We start from the raw sequence: 22,681 nt of genomic DNA, 5'->3' as shown, positions 1-22,681 counted from the left end.
TTTAAATATATTATCCTTGTGCAACAAGTAATAAGCAAAAATAACAGATGAACAAAGTTGTATCTAATGAAATGAAACTCTGAAAGAAAAACTTGACAATTGAGATGTTCAGTCAAAGGGTTTTTAATATAGTGCAGATTATTTGGGAGGAAGGAAAATACTGTAAAAGTGATGGAAAAGGGATTATAATGAAAGAATGAAAGATAATTATTGTATGAAAAAGACTGATTTATAACAAAAATATTAATTATACAACAAAAATGGCCAAATATATATTCAACTGTGATGCAAGAATAGCCGTGCCCTTTGGATCTAGGGAGCAAATCCCTAAGGCAGATGGCAACAGTGAAACGTGGTCTTTGTACAAAGGCCAAATGAAAAAAAAAACCACTATGAATATTACTCTCATGTAGAGATGATGCAATAGAAAACTTTGGAACTAAAGCTTTACTTATTCCAGACGTGTCTGGGAGAAGAATCTTTATCCTAAGTCTCTAGAAGCCTATCTTAACTGGGATGGGGGAATGCAGAAATCATGCAATCAAAACAGAAAGTCCAAGCCTGATGCATACAAAGAATTAAGTGGATTAGCTGTACTGCTAGAGCTTGTTTGGAAAACTGTACCCACATAAATGTTTCTGCTTAAGTTATCTAAAAAGTATAGGCTTCCAATTGTGTGGGTATGTAACAGTCTATACATGCAGGCTATAATAGTACAGTAGGTACAATGAAAACTTTAAAGGAAAATAACCTACAGATAACTCTCTGCTTACAACTAATCAAGGTCTCCTCAGTACATGCTATTCCTTTAAACTAGCAAGTTTCTTGGAACCAAATAATAAAGAGCTTTGTTTTTAGGTCCAAAACAGAAAGGTGTAAATATTGTGCCTTGGTCCCCCAATGCTTTCTTCTTTGAAACATTTATTACCCAGTGTTTCACTAGGTGAGATGAACACAATAGAAAGTCCCTTCATGTGGTGGATACCTATGAATGCAGGACATGCAGTGCCCTCACGTTCACCTGTTCTATCACTGATGTATATTGAGCAATTGTGCTACTATGGCCTTAGCTTTCCAAGTCTTTCCCGAAACTTAGAACCATCTATCTAACGTGTAAAATATCTCGTATTTTTTCATTCGTGCTCTGCTGTCTTAAAAACCTTGGCTCTCAAAAGGGCTTGGAGTAGCCAGGGCGGTGGAAGGAAAAAGGATCTGGCACAGAACTGGATGGAAAAGATTCAAGGAAATCTCCTCCTCCTGGAAAAAGAAACAGCAGCAGCTCCTACGCGGAAAACTTGAGGAGCGTGAGCTGTACCGAGGGAGAGTAAAAGGACTGCCAGGCCGGGTAGCTTTGGGGCAATATTTATTTATTTATTTATTTGATTTGCCAATTGTTTACAAGATAAGTATAAGTGTATACATAGTTGTGAATACATGAAATGGGTACATATAAGAAAAATAAAAGAAATAAAATAGTAGCTTGAGCGGGTAAAGTACCTATTTCCCCCCTCCTCAGCTTATACGTTCTCCCATTTTGGGAACCCTAAGGCTGTCTGACCGCCAAAAAGAGACGGGCAGGGGCACGGTTGCCTTTGACTTTACGTACAAATGAGCTCAAGCTGATTCCCGCCTCCAAGACAGAGGGGGGAAAGGGGGGCCTGGACGTTCTCCTTATAAGTGCAAGCGCGCGTTGCCTTCGCTCTCATACTCGAGGCGAAGAGCCGAGGCTGGTTTGTCTCTAGTTCTCCTTCAGGACTTTGCCAGTGAACTCAGGGCGCGGAAGGAGCCCTACAGCGCTCTTGTCCGCCTAGGCCGTTACAAGCAGCGCATTTGGCTCGCCTCTAAAGGGCTCGACAGACGTTCTGCCCGCTGGTGCTTTAAGGCGCCATTTGCTTGCCATTTGCAAAGTTTTCAAAACTCTCGTACTTATTGTTCATTTTCCTTTCTATCGCCTCGCGCGCGGAGGTGCAGCATGAAGGGAGCTAAGGCATGCCTGGCGCTGAGCACGCTTTTGCTCTCGCTGGGTGCTCGAGGCGGCCCTTCTTCGCCCCAAGAGGAGGAGGAGCTGGTGGTGCCCGTGAAAGTGGATACTGGCGAGCGGCGGCGAGCGGCCGGCGAGCAGTTCTACCGCTTGGACGCCTTTGGCGAGCGCTTCAGTTTGGAACTGAAGCCCGACGACAGCTTTTTAGCTCCGGCTCTGACGTTCCAATATGTTGGCAGCCGCCCCCAAGGCCGGAGGGAGGAAGAGGAGTCCCACCAAGCGCTCGGCGCGAACTTAGCCAGCTGCTTCTATTCCGGCACGGTCAATGGGGATCCGGCCTCGGCCGCAGCGCTCAGCCTCTGCGGAGGAATCCGCGGCGCCTTCTACCTGCGCGGCTCAGAGTACCTCATTCAGCCGGCTACCGTCTCCCAGGCTCCAGGAGGGGTGCAGCCTGAGCTCCACCTCCTTAGCCGTTCTCGGCAGAGCCGGGTCCCCCGGGGCAGCGGTACGAAGTGCGAGGTGCCCGACTCCAACGAAAGTTCGGCCTCTGAAGGGCGGCGGCACCCAGGAGAAGAGCAGCAACCGGACTACGCGACCCGCGCAGGTATTACTCTCCCTGCACCGCACCTCTCTTCACCGCCCTTGTCCGAGCAAGGAGCCTAGCTCTGGGAGCAGCAGTGACGATGCTGCGCGGCACGCATGCGCCCCAGACGCAGAGTTTTCAATGCGTTCGGAATGGTCCAAAAGCCACATTTCGACGTGCTGCTATTGGTCACTCTGAAAGCTGAGGTCATAAACGGAGGCGTTAAAAAAAAAAGTACTAGATTGAACTGAATTTCGTGGCCTTTCTGGCTTGGAAAGTCGTGGGATCGGGAGGTACTGTTGATTCGGGGTATCTAGGGTAAATTAGTGACTTCTCGAGTCCAGCTATTAGGAGGGAAGTCAAATATTTTGATTGCAATTAACAGAACTTCCCAAAAGTCCCAGGATAAGGTCTTATGAATGGGACCAAATCAGGTTAAATACGTGGGATTAATGTTTTTCTATAAAGGCAGGAAGATACTTGAAGTGGAGAAGTCTCGGGTGTGGAGCTGCCTTAGGCTAAATACGATAGAATTTGAAATGACGATTAGTGAAAGACATTTTGTAACAAGCATTTCGGACGTTACTGGTTGATGACAGCTCGTGCATACTTACTCCAAAGTGGTCCTTCCGAACCTGTAGTTTGTGAGATGCATCCAATAAATGAGCTTATGATACTTAATGCAATAAGGAAAATGCAATCACAAAACAAGAATGTCCTGCATGGAAAATGGGTGCCTGAATTTGCATCACATGGCTTACCAGATTCACCCTAGTTATCTGGATTCAAACGGTGCAGTGCATATATGTTTCATATACATGGTCTGTGAATTCATGGTTTATGGTTTAGTTTGTCAATTCAAACTTTGATAATGTGAATACTGTAGCGTATAGCTGGTTAAAGGTAATATGAAATACCCTTGCAATCAAAGTGATACATTTTCTGGCTGAACATAATGTAATGTCTCCTTAGAATTCCACTGAGTTAAATGCAGCAAAAGAAAGAACACATAAGATTCTACTGTTATAACTTTGTCAGGCAAAGGGCAAAGTAGCAATTCAGTTAAAACTTGGTTTGCTTGTCTAGTTTACAATGCTTTGCTCACTTTCTTAAAAAATTGATAAAAAGTGCACATTCTTAATGCAATGGATTTCCCTTAAATTAATGCCTTAATCTTATACTGAATCTGTAACATATGCATGTCAGTTTTGGAATACATTCTGTGGAATTGCTTGAGGCTTACATTATCAAGCAAGCTTCTTTGGGATTGGGTTGTAATATATTAAGTATGCAATTTCTAATCAATTTCATGGTGCGTTTCACTAAAATTTAGGCTGGTATTTTAATTGGGAAATCTGGAGTTATTCGCTAATTACTTTCAGTTCCATTGGTGAAAATCAGTACCCAGAATCTAGGCAGGCCCTAGTTGAATAACCTAAGGAGTTTACTTACCCATGTATATGAGACTGCCATAAAAAATCCTAGAAGGCAATGTACTTCCATATTTTTGGCAAGAAAACTAGATAGATGTGTTCATGTAGTCATTATTCACACAAAGGTATCGTAAATTTTCTTTAATCTGATGCCTTCTGTATATATTGGATTCCAACTTCCAGAATTGATAGCCATTGGCCCTTCTGCCTTGGAATTGTAATAAATATTTGTAGGATACTAGCTTGCAGCATACTTGCAATGAAAGATATGCAAATATTTACCAATCTTGGAACAAACAATTCTGAAGATTTTTATGCTGAACCTCATCTACGTTATGCTGTTTAGTGCTGATTCAAGGACAGTCCACTATCAGATCCTCTTGAAATCAACTGTTTAATATTGTATTTGGCTTCTCATGTAGAAAGCCACAAACATAAAATATTAATATATAATATTTGCATGTGACAACAAACATTATTATGGGAAAGCATATTTTTCCTTTTTAATAGAGAAGTCTCTTTTAAGTTGAACTGCATTCTTGATTAATTCATGAACACATTTGTGTAGTTACCTCAAAAGCCAAATAGTATTGGTTTCTTACGCTCATTCTTCCAGGATGATTTTTTTAGTTCCCAATCAAATGATATCCCTGAATAGCTCCCATTCAATTTCAGGCCAGGCATAAACCTTGCTAGACCTGGACAATGGGACACCTACATAACTGAAGTACTTTTAGTTGCAGCAAGTTGAAACTCCTTTCTATTTGATTACTAAACAGGAACTGGAAACCGGAGAAAGAAAATGGGAGTATTTCCCTTTCCATGCCCTTGGGAAATTTTGGATCAGATCCATACAAAGTCTTTCATTTCAGTAATTTTAATATTTAAGTATGATGGCTATGAAAATTTATTGACAGCAGTTATGATTCATGTGGAAAATCCTCAATGGAAATATTTCTGAGGATAGGCAGCCTGAGGATTTAACCCTTTGTAGTAGGGTTAACATTCATTAATATTCTTTAGGTTTTTTTAAAGTTTTATTTAAAATGAATCAAAAAGAATGGACTGTTTAGATAATCTTTGTGATTCCCATTCTGTCTTGGCAGTGGTTGATGATTATGATTTGGCAGTTGTATAAATACTGTTGGGAAATATTGGTAATATATATTTCTTACATTTTACTTTTTTAATATAGAAAATAGACATATAAGGAAGAAAAGATTTGTATCGAGCCCCCGCTATGTGGAAACGTTGCTTGTAGCAGACCAATCTATGGCAGAGTTCCATGGCAGTGGACTGAAGCATTACCTTCTCACACTCCTGTCTGTGGCCAGTAGAATGTACAAGCATCCCAGTATCCGGAACCCTATTAATTTGGTGGTGGTGAAAATAATAGTCATCTATGATGAGCAGAAGGGGCCTGATGTATCTTCAAATGCTGCTCTCACTTTAAGGAATTTTTGCAACTGGCAGAAGCAACATAATCCTCCCAGTGACCGGCACGCAGAACACTATGATACTGCAATTCTTTTTACTAGACAGGTAAGGCAAAATACGGGAAAGACTGGATATTTATAGGTTCCAGTTAATGTAATTTGAACTTTCTTCAGTCAGTAGATTCAAAAACACTTCTTTACTTTTACATTTTTTAATTTGAAATATTTTAAACAGTATGTCAAAAGTGTGGTTTCTTGGAATGATCTGGTGCCATGAATTTAATTTGTTACACCTTTAATAGTGTTCCCCATGGAAAAAATGAACAAAAATATTTATTGAGTGTTTGATTAGGAAGCTTTAATGTTACATGACCATGAACATCCACTTTCTTTCAAGCATTCAGAAGATGTCTCAAGTCTCTCCCTTGACAAATAGCTGTAAAAATTGAATAGAAAGTATTATCATTTAAAATGTGAGATAATGAAATAGTTTACTTAAATACTACACTAAACATCTGTTATAGCATGGTTGTAATAATACTGCAGTCATCATCATCTGTTCCTAATACATCTTCCATATTGAATGACATTTTTTTTTATTTTTGAAGACTGTTATGCTCTTTCCATTATGAAAAGGTATATTGCCAAAATAATTTCATTCTGTCAGACAAGCTCCTGACCCATTTAATAATGAAAGTACATATTTTCTTTTTATAGGATCTCTGTGGGGCCAAAACATGTGACACTCTTGGGATGGCTGATGTGGGAACTGCTTGTGATCCAAACCGCAGTTGCTCTGTCATAGAAGATGATGGCTTGCAAGCTGCTTTTACAACCACTCATGAATTAGGTAATTGAAATTCAGGGGAAATTTGTGGCAAACGTATTTGTTTTAAAAACATGCCTTATCATATTGGTCTGCAGTTAAGGCTTTAAATCAATTGTTTCTTGCAGTTACTGTGGTCTAGTTCTCACCATGGTGCCTAGACTCTGCCACGTCAGACAAAAGTACTGGCTTCAGTCATTATATAATACAATTTCAAATGTATGAAATCCAGATCGAGGCAAAAGGTTAAACCATAACCTTTCTCATAGACAGTGATTCTCAACCTCAGCGACATTAAGATGAGTAGATTTCAACTCCCAAAGCTGGCTGGGGAATTCTGGGAGTTGATGTCCACATATCTTTAAAATTTTGAAGTTGAGAAACTATCCCAGAATGTCCCAGAGGTTTTTTTTAATGTATCATCATTCAGGTATATTCCACTTATAGTATAAACCTTCAGAAGTCCAGGTTTTACCAACATTGGGACAAAACCGTGAGCTAAAGTTTCTCAGTATATGTGAAAATGGCTACTGATGTGACTACTATTGTAAAGTGATATTTTTCAGTGACAAAAAGTAAATTTAGGTTTCAGAGGGAAAGAAGTGGCTGAGACTTTTAAAATACACCCAAACAAATCTTGTGTGTGTTAAGTTGAAACCTTTGTATATGATTTATAAACCACAGTTTAAGTTCAGAAAAAAGAAAGAAAAAGCTTTAAATTATCATATGGAGTAAAAGAGGTGAGCGTTGGCTTTATTTTTTGATATCAGTTCTTACAAGCCAGCATAAAAACACAATGCTTAAAAGAAAGTTAAGCATACAATATAATATTAAAGTGTGTCTATAAGATTTCAGTACTATGATCCATCAGATTCCAAGCAATGTAGAATTTAAAAATGCATGATACTACAGTAAATTATTTAATAGTTTACATTGTAATTACATAATATTACACAATGTATTACATAATAATTCCTGCCTAAGCAGGGGTTGGACTAGAAGACTTCCAAGGTCCCTTCCAACTCTGTTATTCTTTTCTTTCCTATTCTATTCTAATCAAGAATAGCTTCAAACAAAATTAATATTGTCATGTCCCACTCAAACCAGAATGAGTCTCACAGTCCTCCCATAAAGCCACTCTTGACAAACTTCCAAAACTCCATGAAAGTAAGGGCCACTTATGGACAACTATTCCATTGAAAGGGACCATACAAAAGTGAGATCTTCAGCATGATGAATGAGCGACTTCAGCAGGGATTCCTTGCTTACTCATTTTCGATAAGCATAATCTATCTGAGGTAGAAGGCATCAAAGATACCAAGGCCTCAAACCATATTTGATGACAATCAATGGCTTGAATAGAACTCAAAATAAAATATTAACTAATAGTGGTGTCACATAGCCATGATAAGTGCAACTAGTAAGTTCCCACCATACTGCAAGTTTTAGTGTGTGATGAGTTCATCGCTTTTTTTCTTTTCTTTTTAAAGGCCATGTGTTTAATATGCCACATGATGATGCAAAGCAGTGTACCAGTATTAATGGTATAAATAGGGATTCTCACATGATGGCATCTATGCTTTCCAACTTGGATCGAAACCATCCTTGGTCTCCATGCAGTGCATACATGATAACTACCTTTTTGGATAATGGTCATGGTAAGTTTTAAACATGCTGCTTATATTTCTAACTGAATTCCATTCAAGATGCTGAATTTTAATATTAGAATTAATTGCATTAAAATATTTTAGGTATTTCCAAATCAGTTAGAATAGCATTAAATTGAAGCCACACAAAGAAGATACCATGTGGCTCTGTCCCAAGAAGTTTATTTTAGTCCAGAAGAAATGAATGATACCTTCATAAAAAAGAGTAATCCCACTGATAGACCAGTCATAATAATAATTTGCATATAAATGGCTGGATCACTAAATATTAGAAGGCTCTAATTTAGAATCATAGGATTGGAAGGGTCCTTAGAAATCTTCTAGTCCAACCTCTTGCCTAGGTAGGAGACCATATTGGATCTTGGACAAATGACTATTCACTCTTCCAAATCTTTCCCAAATGCCATAATGTTCTGTTCCTGGAAACGTTGCTCTAACAATGGAAATAAAATGTCTGGGTGATAAAGCTTACCACTTCTTATGTTCAAACATAAGTAGACATTTAATGTTTTCAATTAACTATCAAAATCTCTCTGGTAAGCATTAATAGGTTGCTAATTCCAATATTTGTTTCCAGCATTTCTAAAGTGGCAAAACACATAAGTGTCCAGTTAAGTGTCTTAACTTTGAAGAGAAGCTTTCAGTTATAATGAAAGGAGAGGGCTCCCCCCTCCTCAATAAGCTGCTACTGAATTCACTATGTATTGGACAATTTTTGTCCAGTATCTGACCTCACCGTTTGGGAGGAAGGTGGTAGAGAAGGTGGTTGGGGAACAGCTTCAGAGCATTGGGGGAAGTGGATTATCTGGTCCTTTCTAGTTAGGATTCAGAATCAGGTGTGGAACAGAAATGGCATTGGACATACTTATGGACAACTTCTAGCGTGGGTGAGATGAGAGTAGTGCATCCATCCTTACCCTACTTGACCTCTTGGCAGCTTTCGATACTATCAAACAGAGGTGGGAATTCTACAGGTTCGCACCTATTCACTAGAACCGGTTGTTAACATTCTACGCAGTTCGGAGAACCAGTTGTTAGAAGAAATTAGTGGCCTAATCCTGTAAGGAAGGCAGGAAGGAAACATTCTGTGTTGCTTACAGAAACTGCTCCTCCATTAACTCTTATTACATTCTTGGCAGGACTAGACTTCCTGTCTCTGGAACTTCTCTGGAGTTTTTTTTTTCCACCTTTGCTGGTACTTTGCTTGTGTAGAGTGACCATTCAAAGTTACAGTGGCACTGAAAAAAGTGACTTATGACTGTTTTTCACACTTACGACTGTTGCAGCATCCACACAGTCATGAGAGGCCAGGCGAGGAGATGTTTGCCTCAATGTGAGTAATGTTGAGTTGGCCACACCCAGCTAGTCACATGACCACCAAGCCATGCCCATCTACTAAGCCACGCCCACAGAACCGGTTGTTAAAAATTTTGAATCCCACCCCTGCTATCAACCATTGTATCATTCTGGATTGGCTTATATCAGAGGTGGTATTCAGCAGGTTCTGACCAGTTCTGGAGAACCAGTAGTGGAAATTTGGAATAGTTCGGAGAACTGGTAGCGGAAATTTGGAGTAGTTCAGAGTTGGCCACACCCAGCTAGTCACATGACCACCAAGCAAATACCACCTCTGACTGGTCCTGCCCCCATCTATTCTCTGCCTCCTGACTCTCAGCTGATCAGCTGGGTCTTTTGTTGCCCTTCACAGGAGAACACAGCTGGAAAGCAGGTTAGTGGGGTGGGAAGGAAATCGAGATTTTACAGTATCTTTGCCCCAGGAGTAGGGAGGGAATTGAAATTTTGCAGTAACCTTCCTCCAGGAGTGGGGAGGGAATGGAGATTTTACAGTATCCTTCCCCTGGAGTGGAGTGGGAATGGAGATTTTGCAGTATGCTTCCCCTGCCATGCCCACCAAACCAAGCCATGCCCACAGAAACAGTAGTAGTTTTTTTTTTAATCCCACCACTGGCTTATATGGCTGGAGATGGGCAGCATGGTGTTATGCAGGATCATTTCTTTCCTTCACGGCTGATTCCAGTTGATGATTGAGGAGGAGATATCCTACCTTCAGCTGCTATTATGTGGATGCCATAAATTTCATTGTTTTCTCATTTCTTTCTTTTCATCAGGGCATTGGGTAAGCTTATACATTGCCACAGGGTGAAGTATATCTAATTGTATATTTCTACACCTGGCAAAATAAGCAACGCCATGAATATTTTATCCCATGCTGGAGGCTAAGGGAAAGAACAGGCTTCATCTGAAATTCTACTTATTCTACTGATTTGAAAACTATGCTATCTTTGGTGCCTGGTTGAGGTTACACTGCCTCAGACAGATCCAATGCATAATAAGAGGGCCCTTCTAGTTTCATAATTCCTTTGCAGGGAGCAGTCATGGTTAGGAGGGTGTTTGAACAGGTTCGTCTTGAGCCCCAAGTGTACCTGTTTCTAGATCCTCTTTACAGTCAGACACTCTTTGCAGTCAGTCTTGCCCTAGACCAGGGGTATCAAACTTGGTTTTATTGAGGGCCGCATCAGGGTTGTGATTAACCTTGGAGGGCCAGGGTGGGCATGGCTAGCTCTATGTCACTCGTTTGGGGGTGTCTGTAGTGGCTGGATCACTCTGTCAGAGAAAATGGGCTCCCAATCTCCATTTTCGGCTGGGATGGCCTCCTGCAACCCTCTGCCAGCAAAACGGAGCTCGAGAGAGCTGCACGCAACCCTCCTCTGTTTTTGTTAGAAGAGGCACTGTGGGCCTGTCCTTCATTATTTCCAGGGCAGCTCCGCAGACCAGATCTAGGCACCCCACAGGCTGCATCCGGCCCCTGGGCCTTGAGTTTGACACCCCTGCCCTAGACACTTCCATCTTTCACTGCTGCAATGTGCTTCCATTGAAAAGTATCCAGTATAGAATGCAATGACACAGTCAGTTATATGAACTCCTAGGACAATATATGTTAAACCTCAGCTCCTCAAGTTGCATTGGTTGCTAGTTTGTTTTCAGGATATTTGGATATTTATTATTATGGTCTTTTGTATTCGTATTTGTTGTTTTTCTACTCTCACTTTTTAATCTATTGTTATGAACTGACCAGAATTGGCTTGGGTGAGATGGAAGGTTATATAAATTGGTTGGATGGATGGATGGATGGATGAATAGTATGCATTGCTGAATTATGTGGCCTACCAAACATACTTCACATCTTTATATTTATAAACATTCTTTAAATTTAAACCAGAAAAGTTAATAGACTAAAATTTCTCTTGTAAATTCATGTGTCAGCCATTTTGAATAGATATATTCTAATTTCTATCATTTTTCAAACAGTGACACTACAATATTTAAAGAAAAAATAGTCAAAAGTCACAATATGGTTTTTCTTTGTTATTTCCAGGTGAATGTCTGCTGGACAAACCTCACAAGCCATTGACGTTCCCTTCTGATCTTCCTGGCACAATGTATGATGCTAATAGACAGTGCCAATTTACATTTGGGGAAGAATCCAAACATTGTCCTGATTCTGCTAGCATATGTACAACTTTGTGGTGTACTGGTACTTCTGGTGGAGTGCTTATGTGCCAAACAAAACACTTTCCTTGGGCAGATGGCACCACGTGTGGAGAGGGAAAATGGTGCATGAATGGCAAGTGCGTTAATAAAACAGACAAGAAGCTATATGATGTAAGTTGTTGTTTGCTTGTAGCTGAGTAAGATGAAAAATATTCTGAGTTATTCAGGTTTAATTTTTAATTTAACAATATATTTTTTAAATTTTCCTTTTAAATTTTTACTTAATAAAAAATTTATTTGCTTTAAAAGTGAATAAAATTTTGAGGCACCATTTGATGAGCGTTGCAGAAAAATGTTATCAAAATTGTGTTTAAAATTAATTTGCCATTCAGTAATTAATAATAAAAGTAACAAATAAGTTATAATAAACAATTATTGTATCTTTTTTGGTGATCTACCCTGGAATGATCTACAAATGAGAACACGTTTTGTACCGCAGATTTATCAGAAATACCTAGTATATGTGTATTGAGAAGAAATACCATTAGATTCAATATGTATTAGTTATGACTAAAAGTGCATATGCTTTATTACTCTTTGCTAGTTTTGAATAGCATGAAAGGGTGTTGTTTTACCTCGCAAGCCTAAAGCCCTACAATCATAATACACATTACATAAAGAATAGGATCATAACTATTTCTAAATTTTATGCCACCCTCCTCTTATAAAATGCTTTTACAAGTTGTTTTAATATGGACATTTGTTTCTGTGTTTCGAATTGTAGATTCCTGTTCATGGAGGCTGGGGCTCATGGGAAGCATGGGGAGAGTGTTCACGAACATGTGGTGGAGGGGTGCAATATTCTGTGCGAGAATGTGATAGCCCAGTTCCAAAGAATGGAGGAAAGTACTGTGAAGGCAAGCGTGTGCAGTACAGATCCTGTAATATTGAAGATTGTCCAGAGAATAGTAAGTTTTACAGTTATTTTATAAATGCAATTATAAAATAAAACTTGAGTCTCCTAAACCTGACCAGTGTCTTTGCAATTTACAGCCAAAACTTTCAGGGAGGAACAATGTGAGGCTCACAATGATATTTCCAAATCTTTTGGAACTGGCCTTGCAGTGGAATGGATACCTAAGTTTGCTGGAGTCTCTCCCAAAGACAGATGCAAGCTGGTTTGCCTTGCCAAAGGCACTGGATATTTTTTTGTTCTTCAACCAAAGGTGGGTGCAAGTGCATATCATATACATCAAACTCTTTATATGGATGTGTTTGTTAACTTTGACTGCTGGTAGAATTTCTGTAATAAACAAAGTAGCATTTTACATCCCAACTTGCTGCCATCAGCTGTGATCATTCTTGGTATCCTAGCAATGTATAGTAATTATTAAACATTTTACTTCCAAAAAGCACTCAAACGCTTCTGATTTGGTTTCCATTATGAAATTAACTAACAAAACAAGTATAAAAACCTTAATTTGTGATTCACAAATCATAATGAAATCATAATGGCACTATATCATAGTTCACATTAACATAATATATAAACCCCAAGGACACTTTGATTTTAAATGAAACTTAAAATAGATTAACTGACTGGATTTTTGTTCAGTACTTTAAAAATTTAATGATAAACTTTGTATAACTTCTAATCAAGTCTTCCTTGCTTTAAAGGTGGTAGATGGAACTTTATGTAGCCCAGATTCCACTTCAATCTGTGTTCAAGGGCAATGTATAAAAGCAGGATGTGATCGTGTCATAGGATCCAGTAAGAAGTTTGATAAATGTGGCATCTGTGGAGGCAATGGATCTACCTGCAAGAAAGTATCTGGAATGTTTTCTAACATCAGGTGTGTTTTCACATTTTAGGAGTTGTTACCCTACTCATTACCATGGAAGATTTTTTTTCCATTTGAATTGTTTAATCAGTATAGGAAGCAATGATTAATATTGTAAATGAACTGCAGGTTTTATGTTAGTATATTATTTTAGTTACAAAGTTTTCAAGATACATTACTTTATTATAAGATTCAACCTAAGTTCTTGCCCGTGATAGGAGTCCTTAATAATTAAGAGGTGCTGGTATTCAACAATAGCTCTTCTTCTTTCTTATAGACCTGGTTACCAGGATGTTGCTGTGATTCCTGCTGGGGCAACAAACATAGAAGTGAAGCAACGAAATCATAGGGGGACACGGCAAGATGGAAGCTTCCTTGCAATCAAAGTGGCTGATGATACTTATATTCTCAATGGTGACTATACACTAACAACAATGGAGCAAGATATTACTTATAAAGGAAACGTTTTGAGATATAGTGGTTCATCTGCTTCTCTGGAAAGAATTCGTAGCTTCAGTCCACTGAAGGAACCATTAACCATACAGGTCCTTGCTGTGGGTGATTCATTTCGATCTAAAATCAAATATACCTATTTTATGAAGAAATCAACACAGTTGGGTTCAGAGGAGCCTATCAGTAAGACTGAGTCTTTCAATGCAATCAAGGAGACAGTTTTATCTGAATGGATTATTGAAGAATGGGGAGAATGTTCTAAGTCATGTGGTACTGGCTGGCAGAGGAGATATGTACAATGCAGAGACCTTAGTGGACGACCTGCCTCAGACTGTGCAAAAGAACTGAAGCCAAATGATGTACGACCATGTGCAGACACACCATGCCCACGATGGCAGCTAGGAAACTGGTCACCCTGTTCCAAGACATGTGGGGAGGGTTTCAAAAAGAGGTTATTAAAGTGCATTTCCTTTGATGGTACAATTTTGACACATGAAAACTGTGACCTTTCAAAAAAGCCAAAACATTTAATAGACTTTTGTAATGTTACACTTTGCAGCTAAACTATAATAGAAATCTAAAGCTATATATATATAAGTATGTACGTATGTATGTATATTCAGACCAAAGCACTGAAATTGAAGTGAGAGGTAACAACTGTAATTTGTGTGTGGAAATTCAGAGTAGAGTCACTGAGATGGGACAGTGCAAATATTAGATGGTATTAAATCATGGAGTAGGAAGGAATCCTGTCAGTATAAACAGTAGATAAAAATGCCAGTTTAGTTGCTAGCAAATTCGGAAACACACATCTCTTAATCTTAGTTTTTTTACAAATTAAACAAAGTATGCCATGCCCAAAACAAATTTAAGGAAACATTGGCAGGAATAGCATTTTTTTTTAACTTCTGGCAATTTTATTGTACTGATAAAATTCCTTTCCTGATCAAAGTGGGGAAATAAAAAGGCAGTTCTTTAATTATTGGTCAGGTCTTGCCTACCTCATACGTAACAAAACCCACATTATTTAAAGAGAGTTTTCAACTAAATTTCTAATGGAGAGGCAAAACAAGTAGTCCTGGATGCTTAAAATTTCAAACATTAGAATGTATTTAATCTTCTTAAGAGATATGTTGCAGTTCAAAGCCACATATTAGGGAGAAAGAAAGAACTATCCCAAATTTAATTCTCTTCCCTTTAACATATTTGTTCCAAAATCTAATAGACATTTGGAACATACGCATAAGTTTTATATGAAAGCTGGCTTCTTCATGAAATAATCCTGACAGGCTGCCATTTCACATACAGTAACAGTTGCCATGGTGGTCAGAAGTAACATGCTTACATACGACCTTTTGCAAACATAAAATTCCACTATAAATGGAACGTCTCTTATAACAGTTTTCCATATCCAAATTAATTCCAGATGTGCTCAGCCAACATAGCCAAATACTATGCTGGTTGGGAAATACAAGACTTAACAGTCACAAGATATCTGGAAGACCCTTAAGTTGTCTCATTGCATACAAAAACTACACTGCTGAAATCTCTTACAAAGCAGGGAAGATTAAGCTGCAGGATAGCAGGTCCATCCACAGCAGTTTTCCAGTATTTGCATATTTAAAGTTATTTGCTAGGCTATAGACTATGAGAGAATATGTCTCTTCATATGTATATAGTAAAATGTATTACAAATGATATATACTTTATAAGTATTTATTTTTTCCCTTCTGAGAAGGATTATAATTGATAACAAATGCATATACTGTCATGAATGTATTTATTTTTATATTTCTTGTCTAAAACAATTTCTTAAGTTATCACTTTTTTAAAGAAAAGACATATAACAAAATAGAGTATTTATGCAATATAATATGTTATTAGAAATAATAAACTATGAATTTTTGAAATTGAGAGTTTTTGTTTTATATAAGTTTTTATCACATCTTCATAAGAATAGCTAGTTTGATTTTATCACAAAGCATATGTTAAGATATACTTTGTACTTGCTAGCGCCAAGCAGCAGAGTAGGGTTAGAGTAAATTAAGATCTAGATATTCTCTTGTCCCATTGGAATGCACGTTGTATATCAATTCGCCATTAATAGGGCCAGTGTTTGTGCTTATCTGGATTTAATATACATTCAAATTCAAGTTAAGTAATCTCCACATTTTTGTTCCTTTGAATTTCATGTTAAATCATACAAGGCAACCATTTGAAAATTAATTGTCTGGCAAACCATTTCTTTTTACCATTTTATAATGAAAGTGCATCTGTTTACCCCATATCCTGAAGTCTCAAATTCTTGATGTGAATTGTGAAAATTGGAACTCTATGGTGAAATAGTTCATTTCATTGATGCTGTAAAAAGTGTCTGCGCAGCTGGATTTTAATCTTTGTATATTACTGTTGTTGAGAAATAAATTGAAAATCAGATTATATGTTAGATGATTGTACAGAATTACATACTCTAGAAACCAAATTTCCCTAAAAGTATAAAAGAATCTCTGGGTAAACATTACTAGGGAGCATACAAAACTCAAAAGGTACACCATTTTCCTGTCCTACTGGAAAATAGAACACTTGCTGTGATCATTCTAAATTTAAATATTTTAAGTTATGTTCCATAGTATTGAGGATCACATTTTGTTACTTTCCAAGGATATATCTTCCTTTTTTAAAAATTTATGTTTCAGACATGGAAAATCCTTTGATTGCTCTTTCTTCTCCTGCCCCAGATCCTATCATCTTTCACATTATGGTTGAGTTCACACATTATGCTAACCTATAAGATGGCTTATTTTAGTTTTGTGCAGATCATAAACCAAATTACTGAAGTTTATAAACCATAATTTTTGACTTTGCATGATGCATGAATCCAGCCTAATTACCATATTTTATTCAGTAATTCAATATTAAATCATATATTAGTGTAATAAATAAACCGTGCCTGTCTATTTTTAAATATAAGCTTCTAAAAACAAAAATACCCATTTGTAAAACTCTGCAAATTACCACTTTTAACCAAGTGGCAGATTTTTGTTAGCAGGTAACCAGATTCCATTTAGAATAAGTGGTTATGGAAATACCCAGGATCCAAGACATGAAAGGTTTTGTGGGTTAAAAAGATGATCCTGGGTAACACCAACAAACAATTCAGCTCCAGCAGATCTTACATAATATGACAACATTGGATTGCTCTTGTGGGCATGCAGGAACTTGAACTTCATAGCAGCTGTAGTTCTGGGTAATCGTGCAAAGTAAATTGGTCATCTCAGAATGAAATGGTAAGGCCATGAGTGGCCATTGCTAGTGCCTTCTGTTTCAGAAAAGATCATAAGTGATGTACCATCAGGTGTGTGTCTATGGAGATTCTCAGTCAACAGGTCATAGTTGTCCCGAAGATGCTTTTTCAAGAGGCAGCTGGACTTCCTTATTTTTCTTTGAAGACATTTTGCTTTTCATCCAAGAAACTTCTTCAGAGCTGGAGAAGCTTCTTGGATGAAAAGCGAAATGTCTTTTTTAAAAAAAACCAAGAAAGTCCAGTTCCCTCTTGAAAAAGCACCTTTGGAACATCAGGAGTGTGACAAAGAGTCTCCTAGATACAGCTTCCACTAGTTGTTTCAGCCCAGCTCTTTCTGTGGAATAGCAGCCTATTTAAAACTGTTGATGCTATCTTAGACTATTGACTTCTAAATCAATAGCCATTCCATCTTGGTTGAGTCTTGGCATGGTTCTCCAAATTGAGTCTTGGCATGGTTCTCCTTTATATTTTTCAGACATCAAATCAAAATTTCCATCATATCTTTCATTTATGCGGGAATATATACAATTTGGTATTGTGTGGTAATTGATGATGGCATTTCTCAAATCAAGTGACCTCTCACATCTGCTTCATGTAGTATTTAAGAGGAATGAGATGCCACAAAATGTGGCCCTCTTCCCCTTGCGCATGTTTTTCCATATCATGATATCTCATGCTGCCATGCCCCATATACACTTCTGTTCACTCAGAAATGAGCAGAACCATGTAAAAATGATTCCTTTGATTCCAACTCTCACAGACAAACCAGAAGGATACCCTGGGTGATGGTATTTAAAATCATTAACATTAATAATGCTCATTGTAATGGAATGGAATGTTTGTTAATAAATAAATGAAATAAAGAGAATGAAATTAGGAAAGGATGGGAACATTTTAATTATTATTAATGAGTTATAAAAATTTAAGTGAAGAGGAATATGAAAGAAATATGAAAAAATTATGGAATTATTATAAGTGTTCCTAAGGAAGTATGATATCCCATTGAAAAGAAATGTTAAAGATGTTAAAGATTATAACTAACATTAATGAGAGAGCTGAATTGGAATAGAATAAGTATATTATTTATTATTGTTATATATATACAGTACTTTCTCTTTAAGAACTTAGTGTGTATTTTAAGAATGTACCAAGGAGAATTCAACTGGAAGAATGTACCAAGGAGAATTCAACTGAATTCAACTGTGTTATATTGAATGTTATAACTGTAAAGGCATAAATTGAAGTTTAAATAAGAGTTGAATGGACAAAAATTAAAAGATACAAAGGTGTCATACTCCAATCAGTAACTACAGGGGAAATTTTTGTTTAATGAGAAAAGAAAATATTAAATTGAATCGGGACAGACAAAAGTATAAATATAATGATTACAAAGATATTGAAACTTAGAAAAAGATATATATAATTGAATTTAGAAAGGAATGAGATAATTAAAAGCAAGGTTGAGAAAACTAAGGGAGGGGAAAAATTATTGAGAAAATGTTAAAATAGTAATAAGATATGGAATAGAACACAAAGATGAATATGAAATTGAGTTTGTGTCTGTATGGAGAAGTGATAACCCGGGACCATGCTATTCTCAAAAAAAGATATTTTATTTGTATTATGTTTTGTGAAAACCCAAATAATTTTTTACAAAAAAATAAAAAGTAAAAACAATTAACAGAACAAGTACAGTTGTGATTTCCCAATCCCAATCCTACTTCTAAATTTTGATGGGAACAATCAGTACACTTTTCATTCTATACTCAGGCATGGTTAAAAAGATTGTGATAGAAAGTTTGATAATATTTTGTATCTGTTGCCCTGTCACTTTGTCTACTACATTTGCCCAAAATTGAAGTCTGGAGACTAGAGGATAGCTGTTCAATATAGTTGGATTCAAGGCTGGTATCTCCCTTTCAGAGGATGTGTCCAAACAAAGGATTACGGTAACTATCTGCATGCTTTAATTCGAACTCCTGCCCAAGGACCTGTAGTGAAAAGGGCCTGCTGTATAATTAAACGATTCTATGAAACAGCTACTAAGCATCAAACACAAACCACAGAGTGATGATACAGACAGATGGAATCAAACCCTGAAGCAAACATCAGTATCAATTCTGTCCTTTGGTCTATTCTGGTGACATTATGACAGGAACTCTGAATACATACAAATGATTTTTATCGGCAAAGAATACATCACAATGGCCTATTATTTGTTCTTCTAGCCTATCCTTCCTCAGAAGAGTTCTAAATACTTTAAAAAGTGATACTAGGAGTATAAAATATCTTGCAATATGGTGACTATTAAAAACTAATAGAGAAAGTAAAAAGTATAAATTGGGAATATAGTGGTATACATATTGACATAATACAATTTGTTATAACTACAAATATATTAATGTTAGAAGGTGGAAGACTGATTAGGTATATTTAAATGTATTATTATTATTAACTGTGTAAAAAATATATTGAAACATAGCTTTTAAGGACTATAAATACAGGGGACTTGAAATAATCGGGACTGATTAAATCTTATTAATAATTGGTTTTATTGGTATTTCTAGAAAATTGAGATACTGGAATTATGGTGGAACATTGAGTAATTTAAAATATTAAAATATTAGTGATTCAACAGGGGACAACAAACACATTGTATGAAGAAATGTTATTGATGTTTAAATATATTTTAGTTTAGTTTTAGTTTAGTTTATTGTTATTGCATCTTGTACAACGAAATTCAATACTATCTTCAGTGTACATTATGACTGAAAATAAACACAAACACACATCCTTCACATTCTATACATTGAATTGAAAACCCCTGATACTGCATTAATATTGCACTATACTATATAATTCAGTAGAGTTACTGCCCTGGGATAGAAGCTGTTTTTCAGCCAATTTTCCTTGTTTTTATTATCCTGTACTGCCGGCCAGATGGTAATAGTTCAAAAAAGGGTGCCCAGGATGAGATGGATCTTTAAGAATGTTTTGAACTTTCTTAAGGCAACGGGAGCTATAAAGCTCTTCCAAAGAGGGGAGAGGGCAACCAATGATCTTCTGGGCAATGATGTTAACCCTCTGGAGTGCTTTCCTATCTGCCACTGTGCAATTGGCAAACCATACAGAGGTGCAGTAAGTGAAGATACTCTCTATGGTGCAGTGGTAGAAGGTCACCAGCAGTTTTTCATTCAGTTGTTGTTTTCTGAGTCTTAGGTAGTATAATCTCTGTTAGGTCCTATTGACCAGTGCTGCAATGTGAGCACCCCAGGTCAGGTCCTCTTTTATGGTAACACCCAGAAATTTAAAACTGGCCACTTGCTCCACTCTGTCTCCATTGATAAGCAAGGGCTGGATGTCTGATCTGTTCCTTCTATAGTCCACTATAAGCTCCTTGGTGTTGAGGACCAAGTTATTGTCTCCATACCATGAAAGCAACCGGTCAGGGGTGGGATTCAACCGGTGTTACTACTGGTTCGGTGATTATGTTTTGTGCTTAAACCTCCCCCTTTGCTCTTACCAGAATCTCTACTCCTGTCCTGCTGATGAGTTATGTAGCCTTCCAGTTCAGCAGCTGCATCTGGAATGAGTGAATGAAGCCAAGTTTCTCTGATTAGCAAAACACAGCAGTTCTTGATGAATTTAGTCTTTGCAATCTGTAGCCTTAATTCATCCATTTTGTTAGTCAGAGATCTTGCATTGCTAAGAAATATATTTGGAACTGAAGGCTTGTGTAGAAACTTACTCAGCCTAAAGAAAACTCCAGCATGGCATCCTCTCTTTCTCTACCTCTTCCTCCTTCCTGCAAGGATAGTGATCCATTGCTCTCCCATTTATGGAGAAAGTGGTAAAGAATCATAAAGAGAAAATGGTACTGTTTAAAGACAAAGATGTGACTGTAGAAGAACCCCCAAAAATGAGAAAAAATGAGTACAAATTGGGAAAATAGTATTATATACATTGATATATAAAGGAATCTATTACAATTACAATATGTCTATTAAGATTAGATGTTGGAAGAAGACAACAATTATGTATATTTAATTGTATTATTAATGTTAGCATTGTGTAAAAAGTATATTGACCCAGTTAACACTGTTCACAAAATATGTATGGTTGTTAAAGGAAAATTACAAATAAACACACACACACACACATTTTCACTTCCTGATTATTCAAAATTCTCTAACTGCAATGAGACCAATACCACACACAAGTATACACACATATAGATTGAACCTAGTAGAGAAGGCACAGTAATTCTCTTCAATAAATTCTCAGATAAGACAGCTGGCATTATAATAAACACATCCTTTATATCAAGAAGGAACTCAAAGCAGAGAAAAGGCCATTTTTAAAGTCCAATTGGGATTATAGACTTAGCTCCAAGACTGGCACACATGCTGACCACCTCTTGGAGAACTGTACTGAGGAGGATAACATTAGAATTTTTTTCCACAAAAATGAAAAGACCTATGGAATGGAATGGACCTCTGCCTGTAGATCTGTTTCTCTGCAATCAGGAGGAAAACTTTCCATTATACATAACATTGGATTCCTTATATTGCAGCTGAATTCTTATGTAAAAGTGCCTCAGCTTTCATGAAGACTATCACCAGGTGGGACAACACTTTGTCACATTTGGAAAACAATGGTCAGGTATTACCTGAGGGTAACCAATACTGGCAAAAATTTAACAGGAAATTCATAACAAGAGTAAGATAAATAGAATAGAGATTAATTCTTCAGTTTATTCAACTCAGCTTAATATTTTTCAAGGAACTCTGCCAAATGTTACATGGAAAGTTCACAAGCAGGTCAGGATTGCAGTATTCACCCAATGTTATTAATTCCCAGCATCTGGAAGACAGAATTGAAGAGGGCCAGCATCAGGAGGTCAAAAACAACATGCACCTGATACATTGCTGTCTGATAGAATTTTATCTTATTATCTACTAACTGTAACTGGATTGTGGTTGTGATTCAAAGAAAAAAAACAAGAAAGTCCAGTTACCTCCTGAAAAAGCAGCTTTGGGACAACCCCCTATCACTGAGAATTTCCATAGAATTTCCATTCACTTTGGATGTGCATCTTTCAAATGGTGTGGGAGTATGAATGGATTTCCAGAAAAATTGCAGATTATGGAACCATTTGTACTTCAGTTTGAGATGCAGACAATTCAGACTCATCCCCAAAAGCCTGTGCCTGTCTTCAACTCTGAAGGGACACAGGACAGAAAACATTCTGCAGCCAAGAAGGCCCCAAAACAGTTTGCATGACTCAGGTTACCCTGAGGACCCATATAAACCTCCAAGTAGCCTCAATGACTCTCCAAAAGAATGCAAATGACCAGCTGTCTGCAAAGAATATAAATCCTTCCATTTCCCACTGTCCAGTCAGAGCTGAAGAAGCTTCCTGGATGAGAAGCAAAATGTCTTCAAAGAAAAAACAAGAAAGTCTAGTTGCCTCCTGAAAAGCACCTTTGGGACAACCATGACCTGGATGACTTAGAAATTCCAGAGATATTGTGATTGGAGGGGAATCTACTAAAGTTACTTATCCTGCTTTCTTTTTCAACCCAACAACAGCATTGCCTGTTAATATTATTCTAGCCTCAAGTTGTTTCAAATCATAGTCCAT

The 22,681-nt window shown here is 37.3% G+C and overlaps 1 protein-coding gene across 1 annotated transcript; it reads left to right on the top strand.

The window, feature by feature from the left end:
* Positions 1-1,617: 1,617 nt before the first annotated feature.
* On the top strand, positions 1,618-16,179 carry ADAMTS1 (ADAM metallopeptidase with thrombospondin type 1 motif 1). The gene is made up of 9 exons (XM_026664130.2): positions 1,618-2,585; positions 5,193-5,539; positions 6,151-6,283; positions 7,750-7,917; positions 11,324-11,610; positions 12,224-12,407; positions 12,493-12,665; positions 13,117-13,292; positions 13,558-16,179. Exons 1-9 carry the CDS (start codon positions 1,973-1,975, stop codon positions 14,294-14,296), a joined length of 2,820 nt encoding a protein of 939 aa, XP_026519915.2. The 5' UTR covers positions 1,618-1,972; the 3' UTR covers positions 14,297-16,179.
* The last annotated feature ends 6,502 nt before the right edge of the window (positions 16,180-22,681 follow it).

Source organism: Notechis scutatus, chromosome 5 (genome assembly GCF_049901735.1).
Source record: "Notechis scutatus isolate UNSWTSFEM ecotype Mainland chromosome 5, rNotScu1.2, whole genome shotgun sequence".
NCBI lineage: Eukaryota > Metazoa > Chordata > Lepidosauria > Squamata > Elapidae > Notechis > Notechis scutatus.
Note: the sequence above shows the minus strand (reverse complement) of the source record. Positions and strands in the feature narration are given on the sequence as shown.

Coding starts and splice junctions, on each gene's coding strand:
- ADAMTS1 (XM_026664130.2), top strand. CDS start 1,973: ATGAAGGGAGCTAAGGCATGCCTGGCGCTGAGCACGCTTTTGCTCTCG. Junction 5,540..6,150: donor CAATTCTTTTTACTAGACAG/GTAAGGCAAAAT, acceptor TTCTTTTTATAG/GATCTCTGTGGGGCCAAAAC. Junction 13,293..13,557: donor GGAATGTTTTCTAACATCAG/GTGTGTTTTCAC, acceptor TCTTTCTTATAG/ACCTGGTTACCAGGATGTTG.